Source organism: Pseudopipra pipra, chromosome Z (genome assembly GCF_036250125.1).
Source record: "Pseudopipra pipra isolate bDixPip1 chromosome Z, bDixPip1.hap1, whole genome shotgun sequence".
NCBI classification, from domain to species: domain Eukaryota; kingdom Metazoa; phylum Chordata; class Aves; order Passeriformes; family Pipridae; genus Pseudopipra; species Pseudopipra pipra.
In genome coordinates this window covers 52,423,754-52,451,499 of record NC_087581.1, presented here as the reverse complement: position 1 = coordinate 52,451,499, position 27,746 = coordinate 52,423,754, and the positions used below count along the sequence as shown (strand labels likewise).

Sequence of the window (27,746 nt, the reverse complement as noted above, 5' to 3'; positions counted from 1 at the left end):
CATGCCAAATAAGGCAGTCATGGTTTAGGAATGGTACTCCCCAATGTAAGACTCCCTCTTAGACTCTCCAAAGCAAGGCCTCTGGGTTGCTCTCTCCTCCCCTCCCTTTCTCTCTGGGGTGGGATGGAGAGATTTGGAGGCATGAAAGGTAAAGATCTCAGGTAAAGATAAGAACAATTTACTGGAAACAGTAGTGAGATAAGAAAACAAACATTAAGAGCAGCAATGCTAATGAGAGAGGGTACAAGAAAGAGGCAAACAATTCCTGTGGAACCCCCCTGACAACAGAAAATCCTAACTGCTCCCTCCACTATGTCATGCCAGAATAGAGCCCTTCCCCCTGTCCATGGAAAATGACTGTGGGGTGGTATAGAATAACCTCCATGTTTCAGCCATGCCCCCTCTTGGGTATCCAAAAATTAACTCTGTCCTGGCCAGAATCAGGACAGCTGTGATGAGAATACTGCTAAGTATATGCCATGTGTTGTGTTAGTAATACATGCATGTATTTATTGTTAGCATTCAAATTTTATTGGTTTCTTTAGAAGTTTGTATCTTTTCTTCATAACTAGATATTTTTGTATACTGCAACCACAAATCATTATTTGGAAATATGGCACTTTTGACATTTTATGCTACTAATTAACCTTGTGATTGGCATTCTGTTACTTGACTGACTTTCCTTAAAAACAGATATTTCCTTTCGTCTGCCCTCTTTTCACCTCTGTCTTACATCCTGTTCTCACTAAGGATTTTAAAGTGGAGATAGTCGTATTTTTTTTCTTATCTGTTCTTTTCTTTTTCCTCTTTCAGAGCCTTTATGATCTAAATTTTCATTTTTAATAGGTGTGTGTGTATATATATATATATATATATATAAAGTGACTGTAAGTGTATACAAATGTGTAATTGTTAAATGTGTAAATGTATATTGATGCATTCAAAGTACTGACTACCCTAACTGTACATATTGGCTTAGCTACTCATCTCATCTATAGTCTTTCTTGCTACATCTGCAAAGGAAGGTGCTACAGGACACAAGGCAAAAAGCTAAAAGTCTGTTTTGTCCATCTACATGTTGTTTCTTCCTTCTGCTTCTTTTAGATAAGGGATTTTTCAGCAGTGTGCTGAAGTAACATACAGTAATTCAATTTCCATACAGGGATCTGAATTTCTTTGCAAGCAGTAATGAGGTGAGATATGCTAAGCCCCGGTAAGGTAGAGGGGAAGTATTAATATTAAAGTTAAACAGATGGAAAATCTGGTCATACGAGTCACATTTGAGGTTTCTTCTGCACTGTAAAATTAGTCTGTAGCAAAGCAAAGAGCAGAACCTAGTTTTTTTGACTAAGTTTAAGGTACAAAGCTACCATGTAGTAACTGATCTGTGGTAGCTGATGATGTGCACTGTCTGAAGTGGCAACAAAGGGTTAGTGACACTTAATTGAGTAGTTAATTTGAATTAACTTGCATTCTTCTTAGGAGTTGGTAGTCCTATTAGTTTTCTTCTGAATTAGATGAGGAAGAACTGACTTTGAAACATTTACTGTTGCCACAACGAAACAAGTATTAAGGACGAGTGGTTGCTACAGACCTTCCAGACCTCCCAGACCTTCATAGCTGTAACTGATATCTTTCAGAACTATATCTTTCCCAAAGTTATTGGATTCTCACATGGCTTTCCTGGATGAACTTCCTCTGTCCTGCCAGGCTCACCTTGATTCAACTGCTGATTGCTTCAGAAAGGATAAGTCCCAAAGACCTTTTTGCTTCTTCCCCAAGTCCAGTTGTTAGGGTGAAACTGATCTTCAAAGTCCTAAAATCATGATGCAGATACAGCAGATTTGGTCGGTTTTGCATTAGTTCTTTAAAGGTATGAAGTGAGTAGTAAGTTTAAAATTTGCCTGGACACTGTGATTTGGAGGTTTCTGATGCTGACTGGTAATTTGACCTAGGAAAACTGTTTGATTGTTGGTTTTTTTTCTCCGTAAACTTCTCTCTAGAGTCTAACAACAAAACTTAGTCTTTGTGAAGAGCAGGGAACCATTATGCATCCTGCCTCATGTAGCAAAAAGGAAATTCAGAATTGTCATTCTAACAGTTGACACTGTAAAATGTCATTGAAGAAAGCTTTTTTATGTTAGTCTTTAGATTGACAGGTTATGACAAAACTGCATTCATGTTGCTTGAATACATCTTTTGTCTGGTTTTATATGCTTTTTGACTTGTCTAGAAAATGACATATTGAGGTTTTCACAAGCCTTAACCAGGTGTGATTTTCTTTATGGAAGATACTTTGGTAGGACTACAGCTGAAGGCGAATAAACCAGTGAAGCTTAGAGAGGCCACAGCCCTTCTTCAGATGGTAGCTGTGAATTGAAAGACTCATTAATCAACAGCCAAGTCACAGGTGTGATGGCTTCCTGCAAGCTGCCAACAGACTGTGAAAGTCATATCCAACATGCCAAACTGTTAAAAAAGGCACATCTATAAACATTTTCAAACTTTTGTGTTTCTATTTTAGTTGAAAAACACAACCCTTGCATGTTTTCATTTTTGACTTCCTTCTTTTAAAAGAAAAGTATTTGTTTGTTTTCCAAGGAATACTATTCAGTTTAGGAAACAAAAGAAAAAGCAGATACTGTTTTCAACTTTTGTTCATTTTAATATGTTAACAGATTCACTTGAACGGACACACAGTTTCAATTGCAGTTATCAAAGTAAATAGTTTTAATATTATAAATTTTTGTGTGCAGAAAATGTGCACAGAAGCTTTGACAGAAAAAAATTATTACAAGGTTTTTCTGCATGTAAATGGCTGGCTATTTTCTTCATGATTTTCCAGTACTTTCCCTTAGTACAAAAATTACCTGGATCAAAGATTCAATTATGTTGTCATGCTACAATGTAGACAGTCATAAAATGTTTAAAGTGAAATGACTTAGAAGATTTTATTATTTAATCAACCTGCACTGAATTTTTCACCTGCACTGATGGGAAAAACCCATATAAGAAGCCAAATGAAATCTCCATACAATTTTTCCACATAATTCTTCCTTAAACTCTGTGGATCCCCTGAAATGAAGGAGAGTCTTATACCTCTCACTAATTTTTTCCCCCAGATTATCCTTAAATTGATGTACTCCCTGTAGATCAAAATTAATTTTGCTCTGTCAAAGAGCAATGAGTATGAATTTGCTAGAATTTTTGTATTTGCTAATTCCTTGGTCTCCCTAATTCTCATATTTTTCCAAATATGGATGGTCAATATAATAAAATTTTTTTAAAATCTTAAGCGGATGAGAATAATCTCCCACCTTCATCTGGGGTGAGGAATTTCTTAATAGTCATAGTCTGATCTTATGTTTCCCTCTTTAGAACATCTGTATCAGGTTTGATCTGCATATCTAGAAATTAATTTTAATTTGCAATCCATATTTTCACTGTTTTCTGCCTGGATTGCCAGTTGCAAAGTTATTTTGCTCTTATTCAATTTAAGTCAATCAAACTGTATGTAATTACAATGCCTGCTGGCTCAGCAGCACTGTAATGCACGCAAAAGAGAAGGAAGCAATGGTGCTGCATTTATTGCAGTAATAAGGTCTTATATAGTCATATATGAAAAGTGATATCTGCTTTGTCCTTGCAAGGCTCTGTAAGCAGATATTTGAATATACCTGTCTTTAAGATATATTTGTAACAGATTTTATCTGTTTACTCAGTGTAGTGCTAGTACTTGTTATTGGAGGGTTTTCTGAGGCATATACAGCTGTCATGTTGTGTCACCGATCTTAGAAAGAACTGTTGTATTTTCACTTTAACAACAGTTATTTGTATTTTAAATAGATTTCACTATTGGGATGAGGGAGAATTTTATTTTTGTTTCAAGTTTGAACATAGATTAATGCCTATATTTTTTCTTGTTCAGTTTCTGTTGTTACTTTAACTCAGTAATTAAACACCTCTGCAAAAAGACCCACCCTCTAGAATAATATATAAATGATCCCTTTGATTCTACTAGTAAAGACTGTGATAGCTGAATTTAAATACCACCAAACTCTTCCCACGAAAGTGTTAATGAAATTATCAATAAAGTAAGTATAATGATTTCACTTGGGATAATTACATGGGTAATTTAACAGCACATTTGGATAGAATCTGAGAGCATTTATGTGGTATACAGTTAAACCTCTGTAAATTATATGTAGAAAATAAAAGGGTTTCTTATTAAAAATGTGAAGCAGTAACTCTTTAAAAGTAACTTTATCTTTCATTTTTCTCTTGTTTTCAGTATTGCATTATTTATTGTTTCATAGGTGAAACAGGAGTCACTGTCAGATCATGCTATAGAAATAGCTAGTGGACTTACTAGTCTCAAAATGAATACATAGACAATTGGGTGTTCTCTTATATAGTTCAGTGGAAAGATGGTTGTTGAATAAGAAATTTTGATACCATAGTTTCAGAATTTTAGAAATAAAAATTAATGGTGTTTGAATTGTAAATACATGAATTTGGAGAAGAAATATATAACAGTGACCTTATAGACATTCGGTATCAAAAGAAGTAAGCCACAATTTCAAATGTGAGCTGACTTTCCATTAATATGCTTTTATGGTATTGCAGATCTATGGTACCTTGTTGACTCCTTGCATGCTGCCAATCAGATGCTGTGTTTGCCTTATGTACAGAAATTAGTCTAATCTGGGAGATGGTCCTTGATTTTTTTTTTATTCTTTTTTCCTTTTTTGTGGGGAAAGTGATTCTTCTCTGGCATGTCTGTGCTGCACTGATGCAACTGCAATCCATAGAGAGAAATGTAGTTCTCCAGTAGGCCAGGCACGGGTTATTTGTTACGTTTATTAGGTCGTAATAAGCACCTTAAACTCATCCAGAGACCAATGGGCTTTGATGATGATCGGAGAACATTTGATAAGCGTATTCTCTTTTCATTAAGTCAATTGAAGCTTGCTGCAAGTGTCATTTTTTGTTGTTTTATATTATAGACACAAGTTCCACAAGCTGAAATGTGTTTGCCACCTCTTTCCACAACTCCTGAATGTGGTCTCAGAGAAACAAGCAGAAGCTCTCTGTTCAGAATAAATCATACAGATAACTCAGGCTAAGGTCAGACTCATTTTTTTAGATCCAGCCCCAACTCTACTCAAGATTAGTTGAAGCATCAACCTATATTAAGCAAAGACAAGCAAGAGACATGTGATCATATGTGTTTCAAATATAAACAGCCAGTGCCAACAGCAAACGTCTTTCTCCTCTTTCCAATAACCTCCTAAAAATTTCCATGTGTGCCTTGAAAAGTAGCAATGACAGAATGGCATTTTATGGGATTCCAAACATGAGACCTTTCCAGGAAAGAAGTAATTACAATTGCTATCAGACAATGAAATATTAAACATACTCTAAAAATTGAATCTGTTAGTCTTATAGAAAACAATTCTATTCGCTTTTGCCAAACAACCTAACAAATGAGGAGTGAGACATAGGTTGCAGATAGAGCAGCAATTCTCTGAACACTTCTCTGTGTGTTTGAAAGAGATCATTGATCTCTGTCTATCTAAACTTCACCACCAAATTGTCATCGATCAAAGGGACCTGTGCATTCTGATATTATGAGGTTAGATTCACAGATCATTCTCCACCATCATGCCCAAACCAGAATGTTTTGATGCTAACTGCTCTGCGTTATAGTTCAGTCTATAACTTTCTGAGCAAGAAAGGTTCGGAGATGCTCATCTGGCAAAGAGTGCTCCTTTGCTCTGTTACTTTTCCACCAGGAGAGGTAGTGAGCCTAGAGCAAGGTTTGTGTGATGAGGCTTTCATAGTGTCTTCACTATTGGTAAACATTTTTGGTAGAAAGTTAACAGTCTGAAGGTAGAGACCATCTTTTAGTTTCCTTTACAGCAACATAAAGGAGTTGCTCTAATACTTTTAGAAGTATGTGCTGTCAGTTTGTTGTTTACTTACTGGCATTTAGATCAGTAAGGCTTGAGTTTCCTTTGCAGCAACTATGCATCTTATACCATGATATTTTAATTCTTCTACCAATTTTTGACATTTCCTAATGTGTTTTCTTAACTTTGTTAAATTTTGTTTTCTTGTTTTAATCTATCTGTGCTATCACATGCTGAATTTTTCTACATGGTAATTAATATTTTTATCCCATCCTAAAACATAATCCTGAATCTGCTTATTTGTGTCCTTATTCTAATGACTTGTCTCTGTGAATTCAGTACAATAACATGAACTCAACATGTTAGACTAGATTAAATATTTGCCGTTCTGGGGTGTAAGGAGAAGCCTACTTAGAAATAGCAGTGTTTCTTTGGCCATCTATTTGTCATATGTTTGGTTATGTATCTGTGGTCTGCAAACAATGATGTGCTTCCCCCACAGTACAGTGTTTGTATCTTTTCCATGTAAGTACGTTGAAAATAACACACCATTGAAATTTTAATTAAAATTCGAATGGTAGCTGTTATGGGGGCCTTCTAGGTATTCTGAGGATGCAGAAATCTTTTGTTCTGTAAAATAAGACAATAGTGAACTATACCATTATATTGTCCATTAAATCTATTCTGTGCCAAGAGCTGTTTTGAGAGATTTTTTTTCAACTTGTTTCGGTTATGATTTATTAGGAATATTCCTTGAAGGTCAGTAACATGTGCTAAGTATCTGCCCATATGAGGACAAACCAATGTCCAAACAATACACTGTATTATGCATTTCAAAACAATAAAATGTTTAAATGAATATTTACCATGATGCAGCAAAGTAGAATTTAAAGAAGAGAAGCCTTATATCTCAAGTAATATGTAGTTGAACTTTGGTTATTTTATCATTTATTGGTTTGTAATGGTAATTGTTAGAACAAGTGAAAAATAGTATAAACAACATACTAGTTCCTCCTGCTGGGCTAACAAATGGCAAAGTCATGGTTTCACGAAGTTGATGTCAAATATTCCTGCAGTTAATGTAATAAAAAAATTAGAATGAGTTTTTCCTACTGCGATGAAATAGCTTAGGAAGAAGGATGAAGAAAGAAAGATAATTTTTCTGTTTCTTATAATACTTTTTTCATAGTTTATTGAAATGATAAATAATCACACTGAAAGATGTAGAACAAGCTTTGGTATAACTGAATTAATTTTAAAAGAGCTGGGTTGTTACAAGGAGTGCAAACCTTGTGAACTGAGTGGTTTTTTCTTTAATGACACTTTCTCAGCATCTGATAATGGCATAAAAATAATACTTTTAAATCTTCCAAAACAGACATGTCAGGTTCTCAGTGGCATCTTATAATTGTGAAAACTAAGGGGCGTAGTTTAACTCTCCTCAATTACACGTCTGTATCAGGGTCTCACATGCTTATTCTTCTCCATAGTTTTAAATACATGGGAGAATTTGATCAGTGTCCTTTTTATATTCAAAATTAGCTTCTGTCTCAAAAGTGTCTTACTGTCATGATGTCACTACATTTCAACATCTGTGACCTTTTGTTCCATATGGATTCATGGTAGACCTTGTTGTATTTTTGCAAACTAGATTGCTTTTGTCCCTCTACTAGGGGGTATCAAAGCCTTTTGGACTAAAATTTTACTGGTAGGTTTGCAAATAAATAAATAAATAGAATAAAATTAATATACTAAAAGTACTGAAGAGTGACTGAAAACACCAAACAAAGAAACAAACCTAAAGTTTATGTATAATAAGGACCGCCAGATGTCGCAAAGGCATCATTGATGGAGTGTTTTTTTATCCAAAATGTGGCACTTATATGAGGAACAGAAGTATTGTGTTGGAGAGTTGCAGAGGCCATAACAGGTCAGTGAAATGTCCTTCAATCATTTGATTTTTACACTTAAGAATAGGCCAAGATGAAAAGATAGACACATATCTGACGTTGACATTGCTACCATTTAGATAACCGATGCAATTGCCTTAGTCGGTGGGCTCAATCAGATCTTTATTACTTTCAAACCCATGACAGAATTAATTTTGGTGGGTTTTTTTCTTGTAAAAAAATTAAAGTTCTGAATATCACCAGATCACAAACTTATAAGTGTAAAATTATTATAATAGATATAGTTTTATTTTCTGCTTATTCTTCTAAAATGTCAAATACCATTAAATATATTACCAAGAATAACAAGTAGAATTGAAAGAATTTGAACTGGGTTGAACAGCATGCATAATTGGGAGTAAAACAAGTTGAACTTGGAAACAAGTATTTCATGATTGATTTTTTATTGAGACAGAATGAGAATGATAATGGATAAAGCTATTCTCCTTATTGAGAGAAAATATAGCGTTTTTCAACATGTCTTCAGTATGAATGGAAGCCCTGTCAAAAAAAATGAGTAACACATAATGTCTTTTAAAAGGTAAATTAACATAAGTATATCACTTAGTTTGTGGATCAAATTTTACACTTGTCAGTTTTATTCATAATGTCATAAAGTTTATATTTAAAGGATAGTGTTATTACCTTTGTTATGTCCTGGAAAAGCCTAATGTTAAGTGAGTTCATTGTAGAATTTAAATTATTTTCAGCAGAAGAAATGCCAGTGCAGAAAATTAGGTCCAAGATATGTATTCATGTGCAGATCTTAGTCAAATCCCTAGTAATTTTAAGTACTTGAAATACATTATTCAACAAGTAAGCTGCTGTATGCTTGTGTTTAATGGGCTCTGCCTGAGTGTACAGAAACTGTCAAGAGAAAATATAGAACATGCATCATTCTAATTTAATTATGATTATTCTTAAAAAATAAAATGAAATTGTGTCCATGAGGTGTTGTGTTGTATGTAGGAATGTGCTATCTTTATTACTAAGATTGAATTTGGGGTTTTTTTGTATGATTTTTGCTGATTTCTCTGTTGGTTGGGCATATGTGCTACACCAAATAAACATAACATATAAGTATAAAAATTGTGTTGATTCAAATGTTGAAGATGTTCAGAATGTCAATTTAATTTATACTGAGTGCATATATGTATATGTAACATACATTTTTGCTTTTACATGTTATACATAAAAAGATGAATTAGTAATATAGTTATGCATATATGCATTTCCCTAATTTTTATTAAATTAAATTTAGGCCCTGAACTTTTCTCAAATAAACTTGAATTAAAGTCCAATTTCCATGAACTATTCCTTCAAATAAAATACTTGTTGAGAACTGATGTATGAAAGCAAGCAGATCTTTATCTCTGATTATGATTTTTATGATATTTTTCTTTTGTAATTCTGATGCCAGTGGAGTTCTGAACTTAATAGGCAATTCCTAACTTAATAGGCATAGTTGCTTAATATTCCATAGATATCAAACTCTTTAACTTTACCTTTGAAGTCTTTGTATGACAATGGAGGGTTTCTTAAGGTCCTGGGCTTTTAAACACGAACAGATTTATGTATGTTTGTGTTTGTATATTCTGCTTATGAGCTACATACATATGGAATACTTTGTGTCTTTTTTAAAACTTTATGTATATTTAACCTTTAATTTAACTAGCAAGTTGTAAGATTTCCATAAAAGGTAGATGAACTTTGAACTCACTGAATGTTATTGCTGTAGCTCAATTGATCACTTCTAAGATTTATGGGGTTAAAACCAAGACATATGTCTTATTTTTAATAGTTATATTAATAAAATCATTTAGCATAGATAAGGAATTTGTACCCTGTTCTCTGTATTAAATCAGTATTTACAGTTTTCAAATAGCAGTTTATAGGTTTTGTTAGCAAATTTGAAGGGGGAAAAAGACAAATAAGTAATTATATAAATTTTTTTTACTATGAGTAAGATAATCAGTTATGTGGTAGCTGTGCCATCTTTCTAAAGCTAAGTTGATCTGGAATGTATTAGAATTTTTTGGAAATTTTTTACGTTTTTGCATCCTGTTATGCTATCTTTTAGTAAAATATGACTTATGTAGGTGTTATCCTAATTAAATCACACACGCTATTCCTCAATGAAATAAAAAGTCAATACTTGAATGGCAGTTTGGCGGGGAAAACTCAGTGCATGGAATTTCAAATGGTAAAAACCTGCAGTCGTAACAAAGATGGAATCCATCCCTATGTTGTATAGCTTCCTGATCATATCTTTAAACCTGATAGTGACAAAGAATGTTTATTTGTTGCCAAGCTATTGTAGGTTTTATTCCTGGGCTTAGATCCTAATTATCAAGAAAATTGCATCCGTTTTGTCTTGCGGAAGAGTATACTGCATCATGGCATATTTGGTTATTTGGCACTATAATATTGTTACCTTACTTGAAACACATGGTCCCTCTTGATATACAAGAAAAAACTGAATCCATTTCAATAAATTAATAGGGATGAGAATACCAATCCATCCTTCTTTTCAGAGGTTCACATACATTGTAATGAAATGCATTAGGAGTTTTCTTCACTTGAAATCCAAATGAGACCCATTTTGGCTCACACCCTTGACAGTCTCTATTATAAGCACTGCTGTCTCCTGTTCATGTGTGGGCTTAGTAAAATGCTTCCTTTGTAAGATGCACAGAGACAATATAATGCCATGAAAGACGAAGGTGTCAAAACACAAAAGTTAGAGGCAATCTAATCAATGCCTCCTGATTTAGCCTTTGAAGGCTCTCTTCATTAAAACTCTTTAATTGTGAGGCTTATCTTGAGGTAGAGCTGTTACTTAATATTTTTCTTTGGACAGTCATTTGTACCTTTTAACGTAATTTCAATATTCATTGTTTTGTAAATTGGATGCCTTGTTAGCAATAGTGGTGGTATGAATGACTTGCATTCAAGTGATTGAAGGTAGTAGTGTATAAATGCTTGGTTCTCTCCCTCTGGAGTTTAATGGAGTTTTATTTCTATGTATGTCATTATAAAATACATGGTTTTCATTATGAGTCTTTTTATTTCTATGTATAGGAATGCAGGTTGGAATATTTTAAAATCATAAAAGAAAGACTTCTAGCTGAATCTTTTTGAACTTTTTAAGATTTTGAGATTCAGTGCAAACATTATAAATTCTATGTAAGAGGTGAAAAATGTGATCCCATATTATGTTATTCTAAATAAATTTTGAAAAGGTATGAGATAAAAAAGATGGTACATAGGCCTCTTCTTCACAAATGATAATAAAGTTGATAGTGGTTGCTAGAAAGCAACTTCTGGAAATCGGTTGAAAGTGTGTCTGAAAGCAGATAATTTGGAAAATGCTTTTAGAAGAAATACTTTCCACCTGAAAACTGCCAACTTAAAAATAAAGGAAAGCCTGTACAAGCCACATGACATGTCTTGTTCTTAAAAAAAATATATATATGTATTTTCACCCTGTGTGTTGAATTGTACTGTAGTACCATGTGCATATGCGTGTAATGTATGTATGTTATAAAGCAGAAAATGCATTTTCACATTACAGTATTTGATTTTAGTCTTATTAAAATTTTGAAAGATTTACTGGAAAATGAACATTGCATTTTTTAATATCTGTCATAAAATCTACAACTGTTTAATGTCTGGAATATCAAGAAATCTGATATTTCCCTTGGATTAATCAACGATTAAAATAATTTTAACATGTAAAAAACAAAAAGGAAAAAAAATATAAAGATCATAGAACTTTTTTGCAGAAATCCCTGAAAATGGAAATAGAATTGAGGCAACTTTGACCTGATTTTTAATGGCTAGTGTAGTGAGTACAGCTGCCCTTAGTAATTACTTGTGATAGGTTGTTTTTGAGTCTCATATGTATAGCAGCTTCAGGCCCGACTACCTCAATTGTTGGCACACAAGCAGATTCTTCCAGGTGCTGAAAATTAAATTTTAATGTATTACTTAAATATTAAGACAATAATAGTTTCAGTAATTTTACTGCTACAGCTGTAGTGCAAAGTATGCCTATACACTCTAGAGGTTATTGCATAGTGTACTAGAATGAAAATTACCGTTGTCTTTAAATATTTCCAAGGAAGTAAATATTTGATGTAAAGATAAAGACATACATTTGCTACATGGTGTATTTTTAAAATATTGAACACATCTTGACTAATTTATAGGCTAAGATTTTAAAATGCTACATTGTAATTTATATGAATTTATGTTATAAAATGGATGAAAGTTCAAGAAAAGTAGGGAAAAACTTAGTGACCCCTGTGCTGAGGGCTTGAGCAAGAGAATTCCAAAAAGCTATAAGCAGATAGTTAGCCTAAAATATGTATTTAATTACGTTGATATATTTTCTGGATTAGAGTTCAGGCATGTAACTTCACTGTGTTTAACTCTGTGTCATTGTTTAAGAGAGATATCTAGAGCTAGCTGACTGGCTTACACAAACTTTTTACCCCAAGAAAATTAAGATTATCATAAAAAGGTAAAGTAAGTTGTGGGAAAGTGTAATTACAGTGAACTGAAAATACCATGCAACAAAGTATATTTTTATATTTTCCAAGAATTTTCTGTGATGTCCATCCCTTTTGTTTCTTCATTCCAACAAATTTTAACTATGCTTGGAATACGCAGCAATGTCCAAGTTTCAGTGTAGGTTAAGAAGAGTTGGAATGCACTTTTGAGTACTTTTTCCTATTTTGAAACGTAATAATTGAGTGTAATTGTGTCCTGAAAAAACCTCACTGTTATTCTCCCCAGATTAGCAGTTTACAGAGTTGCCATCTCAGTATGGTATCTCCTGTACTTCTGTGGTCTTCCAATAAATATTGCAATTTAGTATCTCTTTAATATGACATCAAAGAATTAATTAATTGATTATTTTCACTATGCGTCATCAGAAATCCGTGGCTTACTGGGGTACCTTCAGCCTTGTACTATACTGTTTTACCCATGAACTTTAATTTTTACTTTTTAAAACCTATGCTGTTTAAAAGGGCCTTAAACAGACTGTGTTGTCAGCAATCTGCACTCAATGTCATTTTATTTCTTTCCTAATTGTGTGAATTCTGGAAGGTTGTTTAAGTGAAATTAAGTTATGGATTTAAGTTCTCCACTGATCACTCTTTGTGAAGAGTAATTCTTTCAATTCGTTTTGATTATAGTACTGAATATTGATTTAGATTCATTTTAATAGTGAATGGATCTTTTATTCCATTGTAACAAGATTATCACCCCTTCTCTAGTCCAAAGTCCCTCTCACTAAAGCCATTTATCTCTGGATTAGATGATTTTTCTGAAAATAGGATGGTCTATGTAGTGTTAGTACAAGGTCATGTTTAAGGCAAAAGTTACAGCAGCTTTTAAAATACATTCTAGTCTTCACAAAATCATCTTGGAAATAAGTAAATTGCAGTGCTTTTATCTTAATTATGTAGTTGGATTTCATGATGAATAGTTACATCAATATGTTCTACTATTTTTAATACTTATGGATATTTTCAGTTGGAAAGTTCAAAAAGGAACTGATTTAAAACAGAACCAATATAAAACTAGAGAAATTAAATCCAGAAAACAGAATCATCACCACACGTCTCATAATCTTTTACTATCTATAAATCTAAATTTCTCTATCTATCTGGTGCCTAATATTTTTTTCAAAACATCTGATCCAGTGTTCTGTACATATTGACTTTATTTTGACTTTTACTATGATTTAAATATCTATATCCACAAAATTAAACCAAATGTTTTTGGTTTCTGAATAGCCTTATTTAATTTAGCATCCACATATTTTTGGTTGGATACACGTTGATTTCATTGATACAGAATCAATCCCTAATCTTCCATCCTATTTAAAGTATCTTTCAATTATAATGAACTGTTGCTGTTAATAGTTAACATAGCTATATTTTTGAACAGTTCTTTTTGACTGCTGTAAGGTATCTCTTCCCCTACTGAGAGATGCATTTTCTTCTAACTGAGGAGTATCTGACTCAGACTTACTAAATACATATGCAGTCCTATATTCATGAAATAACTTATGGCTTTCTGTGCCTTTTCAGATCCAATCTCATGTGATAGCAATGTTACTGTTTTGTAACATGACAAGATAAATTTACCTGATTTCAAACTAAGATTGTTAAGGACAGTGATGCTATGATGTCCTGGTTCTGGCCAGGACCAGATTAATTTTTGCAGTAGCTGGGAGGCAGCATGGCTAGGACACGGAGGTTATTCTGTACCACCTCACATCATTGCAGGGGTTCCTTCTGGTGGAGAAAACATGGCTATTGTTTATTATCGAGGAGTTTTTTTCAGTGTGAATCCTTTCTTTTCTTGTACCCTCCATCATTAGTACTGTTGCTGTTACTGTTTGTTTTCTTATCTCATTGCTGTTTCCAGTAAATTGTTCTTATCTAAACCCATGATCTTTACCTAATATGCCTCCAATTCTCCTCTCCATCCTGCCACAGCAGTGATGTGAAGGGGAAAACAAGAGACCAGTGTGGTTTGGAGAGTCTGGGTGGGGACACTGAATTGGGGACTACCGTTCCTTAACCACGACATGTTTAGAACGAGGCTTGGGGGGTAATGTGGACCCCTTGGGTTTACCTGGTGGGATGTGTGCCCCAGTCCGATGACACACAGGTCTGCACATCTCTATAGTCAAAATCAAGGCTGCCTCCAGCCTAGTAATGGCTCTGATCATTATCCAGTCGGGTGACTATACCTGCAGTTTGATGAATGCTATTAATGATGAAATAAATTACATTTTCTCTTCTATTTTGTTAACTATTATTAATGTATACATTAACCAAAAATTAGTTGTCTTACTGGATTCTCTCTGATAAGTGATGCTTGGAAAGATCACAAGCTCATGAGCTGTTGCCTCACAGTGCACTGTGCACTATCTTGTGCAAAACATTTTTTGCTGAGATAAAGCAAGCCCTACTTTATAAAAAATGTAGACTCTATAGATGAAAACTATCAACAGACTAGGTATTTCTGTGTATAAAAGTTAAAAAGATTAAATTGACCATGCTCAAAAGTATAATGCTTGGAATTTCTAATGCAGGCACCACTTTATTAAATTGAACAAAGTGATTTATCGTGTCATTTGTGTCTCTTTTTAAGGGAATAAAATAAAAAATAGCTACATTAGAAATCTGTCTTAAGAACTGAAAATGCATTATCTGAAGTAAATCCAGAGCCCAATTTTGTAATCTCACCATTAGAAGGCAACAAACTGTTGAAGCAGTATGCTTTGCTCTTAAATGGACTTTCACAATGGCCTCGGACTTTGTTTTCCCTTCATTTAATTTGAGACATTCCCAGACTGAAAGTGTGAGTCTAATGAAGACAATGATCAAATTTCAGTAGGGCTCTGATTTGCTCTTGGGTGACTAGATATGACTGAGATGGTTTTTTTCTTCTTAACATTTGAAGTAGTGTAGAAATTGTATTTGAAAATGTAGTACACGTTTAAAATGTACAAAATTCCTTACTTGTAAATTAGCAGAGGAGAGAAGAGTGACAATTTAGAAAATAATGGAAGTGGGTTTTTTGCTTCTTTTTCTTTCTCATAAGGAGCATCTTAAGAATGCAAATCCATACACAAAACTCACAGAATTAATATAGTGCAAGAGGATTTTAAGTTTTTTTCACCACATTGTGACTAGTTCTATGTGATTATGACCCTTAGACTCCTTAAAACTATCTTTCCCGTATGACAACTGCAGATATACTGTAGATTTCAAGTGAAGTACTTAGAACATAATCTTGTTTTTCAGGGAATTGTTAAATTCTATCATTTAACTGAATTTTCCTGAACGCTGAGATATAAAGGACTGACCTCTCAAGATGGAACATGTCTAATTGGAAGTAGCATAAAAGATGATAATATCAATGGATTTCAATGTAGTATAATTATATGTTGAAGCAGAACCCTGGAACTCTATTACTGCACATTGACAGGCAGAATCGTAAAAGCCAAAGTCAGGAACCTAATTTCCAGGGAAAATAATAGTAGACAGATTAGTACGAAATATGTATTTTAATTACAAGCCATCATAGTCTAACCGTCAACCTCCTTTTTTTTTCCCTTTCTCTTTTTTTTTCCCTTTCTCTTTTTTTTTCCCTAACTGGTATTTTTTTTTTGTTTCCTTGTATTTCAAATGAGGTTTTATAGTTAGAGCTAAAATCATGGCATTCTCAGATTGTAAGGGCCTACAAAACTTATGTTCAACATCTCTCCTTTTTTTGTGCTCAGTAATTAAAAATGGCTGTGGGCATTTTTCACCCTTTGAGGTTTACCAACTGCTATAGCATTTGTAGAATGATTTCTTCACCTGCTTTTCGTGGAATAACCAAATACCGAAGCAGCTTGAAGTATTTTTCAAAAAAAGTTCACCTCTAGGCTTCTCATCTCTAGCACATAGACAGCTTTATCACTATTTCACCATTCAATTAGTTTTGAAATCCTAAAAACAAAAATCATTAGTAAATCTTTTGTCATGGATAAAAAAATAGAGATTCCTTTTTAGTATTTGTATGTCATAATGCTAGGCCTAGAAAATTAGTCTAATTTATTATTTAAAACACTGGTGGGATTCCTAATTGCATCCATCATTAGATATGACACGTTTAGAACTGAGAACCATATCCAGTGAGAATTTTCCAGTTTGAATTTTAAAATAAAAATATTTTTCAAGAGATCCCTAGCTATCGTTTGTTACTATGGAAACGGCCCTATTTGTCTGAGAGCTCTGCCCGATTGCCAATGGGAGTGCGAGCAGCGTCAACTAAACATACGAATACATCAAAGACAAATTCATATGCTCAATCTGATCAGCTCAATTAATGTAAGAACAGAAGCTGAAGGGGGTTAAAAGAGGGCAGTCATTCAGCATAGATGAAGCCTCTTTTAGCAGAATATATACACTGGCCTTTTTGGGGAGGAATTTAGCACACTGTCAAAAACATTACCAGAAAGGAAAGTACTAGGCCTCCTACACCTAACAGATATGAAGCTGTCAGACAAAGAATAGCACTATTCATTAAATGACACTTATTTTCTCCCACTTTACAAGAATGTAGTGAACAAAACAAGCAGGGGAGCAGCTGAGAGAGACACTTTTTTCTTTTCCTAGTGATGACAGACATGCAGCAATTATGGTGATAACTAAGGAATACTAAACAAGAAGCCAGGCTTCATTCTGTTTATCACCTAGAATTTTGTTATTGAATTTGCATGCAACTCATGTTTTGTTTTATTATTTATGTCTAGGACAAATTAGATGCTTTTGTTTTTAACAGGGTGCTTTCAGTTTGGTGAAGAGTGCCACTAAACTATACACATTCTCCAATTCTCCTTGTTAAATGGCCATATCAAGTTGAAGTGCTTTTGTAGTGAGTGAGTTTCAAAGCACAACAAAACTGCTATTTCCAACAGAGAGTAAAAGAGCGTTAGTGTAATGGCAGGTATTGTGTACTATTTCTGCCATACATAATTTAAAAGACAGTTAAAGAAAACCTCTGCTAATTCTCATCTTGACTTGCAGAAAGTAATAGAGCTTTGTTACTTATTTTTAGTGTTGCTATTTACACGTTCCTATGAAGTTTTTAGGTGTTACATAAGTTAGTTTTATAGCAGATTGAAGTAAGCAGGAAGTCCCACAAGGCTACTGCTTTTAAGAATCTCATACTTACGCCAGGAAGATTTGATTTAAGGTCTATTATAAATAGTCTGCTACTTTTATCTGCATGATCATGGCCTGATTGATACTGACTTTGTAGCCATGTGCTCCATAATATGCTGTCATGCAATGCTGACAGCTGCAATGAAAGAACAATAAATGTGGGGCAGCAGTAATGTAAAGGTCTAGCCAGTCTGTATGAAAACTGATAGCTGCAGTATTGGCTCCTATGGTACCATATATATCAGCCCCTTTGGGAATTTCTTGGTAAGTGAATTAAAATGGTCTCCTAATACACAGATAGAGGATGGGAAAAGGTCTTGACTTACAAAAACCTGCAGATTGCTAAAACCTTGTGTTAAAGTCAATGAGTAGACATAAACTTACTTCAGAAAAAAAAATATTTTGTGTCTGAAAAATGGATGCACAAAAATTGCTGTGCGTATTTATATGCTGATAACATGAGTACTTAATATGGCTAAATTTAATGTGATAGTTTAAAGTTGATAGGACTTTTTTTTCTACCACTCTAACTAAATTTTTTGAGCAACCTTATGATTTTCATTAATTTTTGCATGTGTTAATTATAATGCAGTAAGAAATCTGCATTTTCTAATGTAATTGTAATTACAATGTAATTAAAGTAAAACTCCCTAGTCTTATAACTATTACTCTACTCCAATTCATGACTTGAACCAATCCTTGATTTTATCTGTATTATGTATTATTTCAGTATTATTTTCTGTATTATGTATTTTTTTAGTATTACGTGACATACTGAATGAAGTTCTTTTCTTTTTCGTGTTGTGAACGTATGTATATGTATGGCCACTGTTAAAGTAAAGAAACCAGAAATTTCTGAATATTTTCAGATTTGCTCAGGTTTGCATGAAGGGCATTGTTGTGGTTTGAGCTGCCCCCCGCCCCGGGGGTGCTGGAAGGGGTTGGTCCCAGGTGAGTTTCCAATCAGGGGCCAATCAGAGCTGTGTTTCACCCCTGTGAAATTAGGATATTACAACAGCCGGAAGGAAGTTGTTGGCAGTGACAGAGAGAGAATGGAAGCCATGAGGTGAGAGGAGAGAGGCCTGTGGGCCCCTGGTGGGGGGTCAGGCCCTCTTCCCACCCCCGGCCGGGCTGCGGGGAGCCCAGAACAGTATTATGACTGGACTGGGTGCGTGGCCAAAAGCTAGGGGGGTTATTCCCCCCCACTGCTCAGGAGAGGTGGTGGCGTGGACTTGAGAGGCCAGCCAGGGGGTTGGAGCTAGCTCCCCCCCGGCAGGCAGGCACAGCGTTGGAGCCGAGCCAGAGACGGGCCGAGGGGTGGCCCGGGAGCTGCAGAAGCAGTGGAGATCGTGCAGAGCTGGAAGAATTCCAGACAGAGGAGGGAGACCACAATGGCGGGGGAGGGAGCGACTCTGAGCTGAGGCTGAAGCAAAATGGGAGACGGGCCGAGAGGCTCAGAGGGGCCCTACGTGGGTTTGGACAAGGGCAGCCGAAAACTGATGGATGAGGAATGCAGGGGGAGGAATGCCTTCCCTGTAACACGTGGAAGCTGAGGTGATGCAGCAGCTGGCATAGAGAGAAGCCAAACCAAGCAGGCTTTTTCTGGGTAAGGACTTTTGATGAAAATTATTGGGGTATAAAAACTGAGCAAAATCCAGAAACCCTGCAACCTGGAGAGGAAGAGTGAACATCTTACTCTCTGGGAGGAACCTTCACGAAACAGAGAGAAAGAACTCAAAAGCTGACTCCCTGTAAAATCATGATGGAGACCTGGTAAAGCAAATGTTCCTTTGCAGTCCAGGAAGAGATCTCAGCAGAGGCCGAGGAGCTGGTGGGGGTGCAAAGACCCCTTCCTTGATACCCCAATGAGAGAGAGACTTTAGCTATCATCCTGAAGGATTTTCTTCTGGATTGATATGGAAGGACCCCAGGGGTGATAGAGATTGTATTAATACTGTGTATTTATTTGCTTTTTAGTTTCTATAGTATTTATTGTGTTAGTAATAAATTTTGATATAATTTCCCCATGTCAAGTTGTGCCTGTCTGAAAACTTCTTTTCTACATTGAGGCAAATTGTGGGGGAGCTTAGAAATTGGATTTTTGGGGTGAAACATGTAAGTTGAACTATGAGCTGAGGTATTTAGTACACTCAGTTGTAGCACTATTATTCTGTAATGCTCTTGTATTATTAAAATACAAAAGCTTCTGTAATACATTAATTATTAATTATTACTCTTATTCTAGAAGAAAAATTTAGACTGATAATCTGCATTTGGACAGGAGCAAGAAACAAATTTTCTAGTTTTTCTGTTTAGCCATTTATTTTTTATACTGTTCCCTATAATATGGAGAAGCTCAGAATGTTTTCAGAAAATCACAGTTCAAAGCAGAAGGCAGTGTTTTGAATTTCTGTGTTGTGCACAAGAAAAAAAGTTGGTGTAGGATGATTGAAATTAATAGTAGGCCAAGAAAATATTTTGTTACACCTAAGATGTAATGACAGAAACTTAATTTGTGCACACTGGAGGTCACCCTTGATACTCCAAATTTTTTAATATTTTTCTAACCACAACAACAAAAAAAAAGCAAGCAGCGTGTGTATCTTTTAATATGCATGCTAAGCTTTTCAAAATAGTTCCAGCAATAAAAGCAATAAAGCAAGTACACGTTCATTATTGTGTTAGCTCTTTAATTGTTTAAGCAGTAGGTAGTATATGTATAGATCTTTGCAAAAACTTTTTGGGGTGTGTGTTTGTCTAAAGTCTTGTGAGGATTCTATAGTCTGCATTGCAACCTCTGCTGCAAGCAACTTCTTTTATCGCTCTCCAGGAAAGTTAGTTCAGGGTTTGTTTAGAAGCTGGTTCTAGCACAGCTACCTAAACTGTGATTACCTTGCTAGATTACCTTGAGGACCGATCCACAGCTGTATAGAAGTATTGTATTACCATCAAAATAACTGTTATGCCCTTAGATAAGTACAATTAAATGTTCTATTCAGCTGATGAGCAACCATGTAAGTTTTACTGTTGATTAGCATAAGAACAGAGCCGGAAGGTCTTGTGAAAATCTGTCCACTGCAGCTGTGTGCTGGTTTAAAGGTAAATTGGGAGGGGAAATGAACCCAACTCAAAAAAGATTATGAGTCAGAATAACAATTTAATAAAAATAATACAATAAATACAATTACACAGACAAACAATTGTTTTTAACCCACAAAAACCAGATGTATAATCCAGCACCCTGGGGCATGAACAGAGTGGTGTTTGTTGGGTCCCCCTCCCCGTGCTGCGCCCCACGTGGTCCCCCGAGTCCAAAATGTAAAAGGAGAGGGAAAACCTGTTGGTGAGAGTGCTGGCTGTAGTCCTGTCGAGGGTGGTGATCACGGTCCTGTTGGGAGTGCTGGTGCAGTCTGATCGAGAGTGGTGATTGCTGTCTGGTTGAGAGTGGTGGTCGCAGTCCAGTTGAGAGTGGTGGTCTCAGCCTGGTTGAGAGTGGTGGTCGCAATCCAGTCCAAGTTCTGGTCCTTCTCTGGATCCCACGAGAGGTACCAGAAGTCCCAAGACCCCAAGATTACACATCCTCAGGTTCAGGCAGGAATGCCCAGGGCGGGGAGTTCTACAAAGGGTGTGAGGACAGGAACACCCTCCTATCTTACAGGCCTCTTAACACCCAGCTTATAGCCTGAGGGGTCAGGTGTGCTCTGGGCAGCTACTGCAAATGGCCTATTGATAACAGTTTCTGGAAAATGGCATGGAAGGGTATAGAATACACAGTTTGGGTTACACCCACACAGTGATGAGCTGGTCCCAGCTGTTCTAACTAGGACAAGACGTAGGAATCTCAAAGGAGAAGTTTAAAATTAAGTCAGTGTCCTTATATTTTCAGTCTTTTCCATGTCAGAAATCCTTCTGATAGATCAGGATGCAATTGGCATGTTCTTCAGTCTGCAGAAAGGCAAGGTCTTAAGCTAAGAATCTACATTGTACTGGAGTTGAACCAAAAAGAAAAAAAAAAAAAAGGCAAAATATTCTCTTTTTTCAGTCATATGAGAGGTTTCTCACAGAAAAATCTAAAATCATTGGAAGTCCATCTTACTCATTTCTAGCAAATCTAATACAAATATTTCCTGCTAAAACATTGAGTAGTATGTTCCATTAGAGGAGATACAACACTTAACAAGTATTAATTCACATAATCCTGTAAAACTCTGTGAAATTATTCAGTATTATGTGGCACTTTAGAAAGAGAGGTGCCCAAATTTGGGCTAAGACGTAGTCAGATTCCTTCACAATCTGACTTTGCAACCTGTTAGCTGAAAGTAAATATATAGTACAAGATGGGAAACTTGCCTGGCCATACAACATAGCAGCTGATTTACTGAATCAGAATTTGTCTACCTGGTACCAGTATCTTTAACAAAAGCTCATTCCAGTGACTTCAGAGGAAGCTGTGATATACTTTCTAATAAGCTAATTGTGATTTAACCATTGTGATGTTCAAGATTACGATGCAAGTTTTGAAGTTTACTGGCCTGTTCATGTTCAGGAAGCCATCTGTGGCTCTCCAAGTTCTTTTTCATACCTAGAATTAATTTTTCAGGGAAAAATTATTGTCATAATAAAAGATATTTTGCAAATGTATTGCTAGTTAATACTGGGAAATACACTTTACTGGAAAATCTTGTGATTTTTAAATAAAATCATCTAAGTTTTGGTTTCATTGTTAGAAGACACTGTTGCCTTGCATTCCCCCAAAATATCAGATTTGACTGGATGCATTTAAAGAATTAAATGCTCTTTCCTACCCTAGCAATTTAGTAGCTCCCCCAATGCCTATAGTGTGATGGCTCCTCTGAGTGCTGTGTAGCACCATTCCTCTCCAGGGTTTTTAAGTCTCAGAGAGAACAGACTATAGTCTCTACCAACTTTTCCTGGATTTCTGGAAGGGTTAGCCAGAAACAAAATATTCACTGTTCGTTTGTCACATCCAAACCCATAAAAGTCTGTGTGAAGGGACGTCTCTAGGAGATGACTATCCCAGTTTTGTGCTCTTACTACTGGGTGAATCCTAGATGGGATCATCACTTGGAAGGCCACATAGAGAAAAGCATGCCAAGGGATCAAAGTCCACCCAAAATATTGATTTGCTCTTTATTTGCAAAAGTTGAAACCGTTACTTTAAACCATGCTGTCTAAAAATCTACACAGGAGTGCAGAACACGAATTTCCCCATATATTGGGTAATTATTATAGCAGTAAAGGCCTTCCCGATACCCGTTACCCACTACTGTGTATTTCAAACTGTTTTTCTTACGTCACTTGCCAAAATGCAATTTCTGGTGTATGGTCCTGTGTCTTACAGTTTCTGAAACAATTATTTAAAAGTTTGAATTGTGTTTTCTCATCACAGCACTTTTCTCTGACAAATTAAGGTAGTGTTTTACTACTTATTTAATCTTGTTGCTTATGGATAGCAGTGCTAAACTCTAAAGATCTAGCTTATGTATTAAGAGTCACAGAATCAGAGAATTGTTCAGGTTTAAGATTATTAGGTTCAACCCTTAAACCAGCATTGCCAAGTCCATCACTAAACCATGTCCCTACACATCTTCTAGGTATCACTAGGAATGGTCGCTGAACCACTTTCCTGAGTAGCAAATCTGAATCCTTCCTGAGAAGTGAGCTTCAAGTCTCAAATACATACCTGGAATCCTGGAGCCACTAGTATCCAGGAGGAAAAAACATCACTGCTGGACAGAACGACAAGGACAGAATAGTCTGAAGTAACTCAGGAAAATAATGTGCCCAGCCCCCGTCAACACACTTAGCCAGGAGCTAGAAAGTAGAAGAAACCTGGAGTTGTAGCAGAGACCTCAAGAGTACAACAAAATGACTTTATTTAAAACTTGTAATCCATAACCTGTAACTGTCAGTATGCAAGCAGTATAAGGAAAATGTTGTCTTTTTTTTCCCATTCTGCTACGTCACCGCAATTTGGTTAGTCTTCAGTAAAATATGATTTTTTAGACCAGGATAAAATTGATCCCGATTGGTAGCTGATGTGCTGCTGTAAATGTGGCTGCGCTAACAAGGTAAAATTTTACTAGGAGTTTATTCTCTTGAGATGGAACAATAACGTCACAATTCTGAAGGAGGCCTGTAAATGTTGTGTAGTATTACCATCATCAGTTAGTAGAAGATGCCTTTCCAGTAGTTTTACCTAAACTGATAATGAAGAGGTGGAAGATAGAAGGAGAATTTGTTATTAACTGAGAAACAAGAATGCAGTTTTCCCCACAGTACCTCAAACAAGGACTTTTTTTAATATTCTAGCATCATGCTTTCTAGCTACCAATTAAAGCAGTCCAGTCCATTTCCTTTGCAAAACCAAGTAGTGACCCAGTGTAGGTATTCACAGTTCAAACTGTTTCTTCACAAGAGTCCTAGGCTGTTTTTTTTCTTGACTTAAACAAACATAAAAGTCCCATAACAGAATGCTTCCTGAAAGTGAGAATTCATGAGCTCTGTAGAAATGTATGAATTTAAATAATCTAGTAGTAAAATTTTTAATCCATAATTTCTTTAAAACAGCATAGTTATTGACAACACGAAATGTGATGTCGTATCTAAAATCAGAGTGAAATCTGTAAGAAGTTAAATAAACTGACATACAGTTCGTATGTGTTCTCACTCAGAAGAGACAACAGATATAAACAATTGATAAAAATTAGACAAGTGGAGGAACCACTAGTGTAACCATAGTATTTGAAAACAATTCAGAGTTAAATTGTTGTAGATTTCCAGAAAAAGCATACAGAATATTTATAGTCTGTGACCATATAATCTCTCATCCTGAAAAAGGTTCTGAGATGCTCATCATATCTTTATAAATAAGAATCATTGCATCCCTGGAAAATAATCAGAATCTTGTAATTAGATCAATATCAGTTTTGGGGCTTTATGATAATGAAGAGAAATAAAAATTTAAGGGATGTGTTATGTGTTTTTTATGTTACTTGTCCTGTTATGATACATAGCACGTTAAAAAGCCATGGATGACATAAAATCCATTTTAACTTATTCTGAGTTCTCTCTGCATGCTAACATGAAAAGCCCTTTGCAAATATTTGTGTTATTTTCAGTCTTTATAATCCACAAATTAAATTAAATTTTCCTTGGTGATTAATTGTCATAATTGGAAGTAAAAATTATGTGAGTAGACAATAACTCTCTTACAATAGAATGGCACTAGACAATGAATTTAACATGTGAGAAACTTCAGTAATAAATTGCAGATGTTGAAATAAAGTTTTCCTGAATGAAGAAGGTCACAAGGAGGAGATAACAGAAATGTTTAATAGTGGTGGAAGTGAATTTACTTATTACCCAGTCTCTGTGGTGTTATTAGACACATGAAAATACAAAGAAATTAAATATGAAGAAAAATTCACCATCATTGTGTATTGGGTTTGACAGCTAGTTGCATCAAAGATGTTTTACTGATAGTTTAAATCAATATGTGAATAAACCAGCTGTACAGATAACATTTAGGTTAATTTGACTCTCAGTTTCATAGTACGTGTATTCTCAGTACTTAAGGATTAAATTAATTTTTCACATTATTTTGTTCCTTATCTGGAACACATGACTGCAGAAATGAAATATGTAAAGAAAAGTTAAGCCACTACAGTTTGGTTCTTCATAGTAACAGTTTTTTCTTTCTCTGAGTGATTCTAGTGTTGGACAAAGCTAGTATTTAAGTCAGCATTTCTGTTTCAGTTATGCTATTTCTAAATATCCTTATTATCTGATGCTTATCTTTGGAAATTTGCCTCATTTCTGCCAAGGTATTTCTAAGTTTGTTATGAAATCTTTATTTCCCAATAAATATGGGCTTTCATCTGGAAGTTCGAGTCAAGTTATATGATGAAAGTCATGGCTTTGAAACCCAAAACAAAGCATTTTAGTACTGTATTAGTCTATGAAGCTAGTAAGTGTGCTTCTTCACTCACTCTTTTACAAATGTAAATGTGTATTGAATGGAATACCTAAATTAATGTTCTTGGGATTTTTTGTTTAAAAAGATTATAAATTCTGCAGATTTATGGAGCAAGATGTATGTACCAATAAATATAGATACTGTTGGTTACATATAGAAATAAATATAAGTATACATATTAATTAAATTAATATGGTATCACAGAATAGAACTTTATACTTGGAGGATGGGATTTCTGATGATCTGTAGCTCCTGTGGGAAGACATTTTGCAGTCTCAGACTAACCGCAAGAAAGACTTTTTTCCCCTTTTTTGAGGATTTCTTTTGGTCAGAGGACTACTGTCTTGCTTTAGTCAGTCTTTTAGGTAAGCGGATTACACAGTTTTAATATTTTAACAGACTTTGAACATCACTTAAACTCTAGGGGAAACCACTGTGGCCCATGGAGATGCTCAGATTTAAAAATACACCAGCTAAGAGCCCTAATGATAAGAATGCACATCTTGTTAAGGAAAAATGCACTATACTAGCCAGTTTTTAGAATGAAAATGTGTCCAATTACTGCATATAGCCTAGCCAAGTTGTGGATGTAATGAGGCTAGGACATCACTCATTCAGCCATTTTTGGATAACCGTGGTCTGACCTTGTGGCTGACCCTGCTTTAAGCAGGAGGTTGAGCTAAAGACCTCCTAAAGTCCCTTCCAACCTGAATTTTCCTGTGATCTTATGATCGTCCACCAGAATTGGAAGAAGTTTCTTAGCAACAAGCAACTGAAGGCATCGGTAATGGATGAAACTTAGTGTCAGGAAAAAATTCAGGAGTTCTAATCTGTGAATTGATTTGACCAATACTATGTATGTCTCTCTTAAAGGAAAGGAAACTGTACATTCAGTGTGAATCCTTTGAAATGTTTTTTCTCTGCACATCTGTCAGGCTCTTCATTTCCCTTCATGCAGATTGCTTTCTCTCTATTTCTGATCTGATTTCATCCATTGACTGGTAGGTGACATTGACATAGATATAGGTGGTGAAGGATACGTAGCACTGCACCATCATCAATATGCTGCTGATCCTTCCTTCTGTGATATTTTTTCCAAGTCATTCAGTGGGTACATGCAGAAATGAGAAGGCATAGAAAGTTCTGGAACTTACTGTATTGTCTGGTAATAGAGGAGGCACATTGAGAAATTACTTACTCTGTTTTAGTAAGTTAACTGGAAATTCATGCATCTCTCTTAAGAAGGATAGCTATTACTTATAGTCAATAGTATAGCCAATTATGGATTATGACAATAGCACCAATTCTGTGGAAACATGCAACGATTAATATGAATGTCAACCCCTTTCCACAGGTAGAGAAAATTACATGGCAGTGCCACTGGCCTGTCCCATTTGCACTGAGCCTGTAACGTTATTCATTACATCCCTTTCTTTTGGCTTTTCAATAAGCTTTTCAGGAGTTTGTTTGAAAAGGGGAAGGTAAATGGTGAGTCACAGTTCGCTTGAATTAACATATTCTCAGTGCATTTTTGCCGAACTTTCATTTTGTCATTCCTTCATTTTTGAAACAGAAAGGAAAGCTTTTTTCCCTGAAGTGATATGTTCACTATTCCATTCAGTACTTACAAATATTACTTACTACCCATATGTAAAGCAGAAAGACACTAGTGAGAGAGACAAATATTGGACTGAAACAGTTTTGTTGCACAATAGCACAATACTGCCTGAAGAGGGAACGTAAGGAACTGTGAAAATGTTAGTGAAAATACTCAATTTCAATTTCCTTAATACTCTTTTACTGTTTTACCTAGAACAGAATGGCAGTTTCACATAATGGTGAATGTTTGTCTATGGTGTAAGCTGAAAGTTGTCAGGATTAATTAAAAAAAAAAATTATTAATGGCTCCTTGATGTAGACCTTCCTAGATGCAACGTAGGCTGATAAAAAGTAATCTTGCCCTGTAATAAAGTTTTAGTGTAGCCTTTGAGAAAATCCTTGCTTTAACATTCTCCTGTTTATGCACAAATTTGTCACAATTTCTCTTCAATGTAGAATAGCAATAAATAAAAAAAAATCTGCTTATGAAATGCCACAATATACAGAGTGTTTACAAAATTACTATTAGAGTCATGGTTGAGGCCAG

The 27,746-nt window shown here is 35.2% G+C and overlaps 1 protein-coding gene across 5 annotated transcripts in view; it reads left to right on the top strand.

Annotated features, from left to right (window-relative positions):
* The window catches only part of KIAA0825 (KIAA0825 ortholog), a 249,849-nt gene that overhangs the window by 149,014 nt on the left and 73,089 nt on the right, over window positions 1-27,746 (top strand). Inside the window, exon 23 of one of the 5 annotated variants that reach the window (XM_064643225.1) lies at window positions 23,217-25,385. The exons of the other annotated variants lie outside the window; for them this stretch is intronic. Within the exon in view, the coding sequence (XP_064499295.1) occupies window positions 23,217-23,226 (10 nt within the window). The 3' untranslated portion in view covers window positions 23,227-25,385. Of the gene's footprint in view, window positions 1-23,216; window positions 25,386-27,746 lie in introns of those variants that run through there. 5 annotated transcript variants of the gene reach the window in all.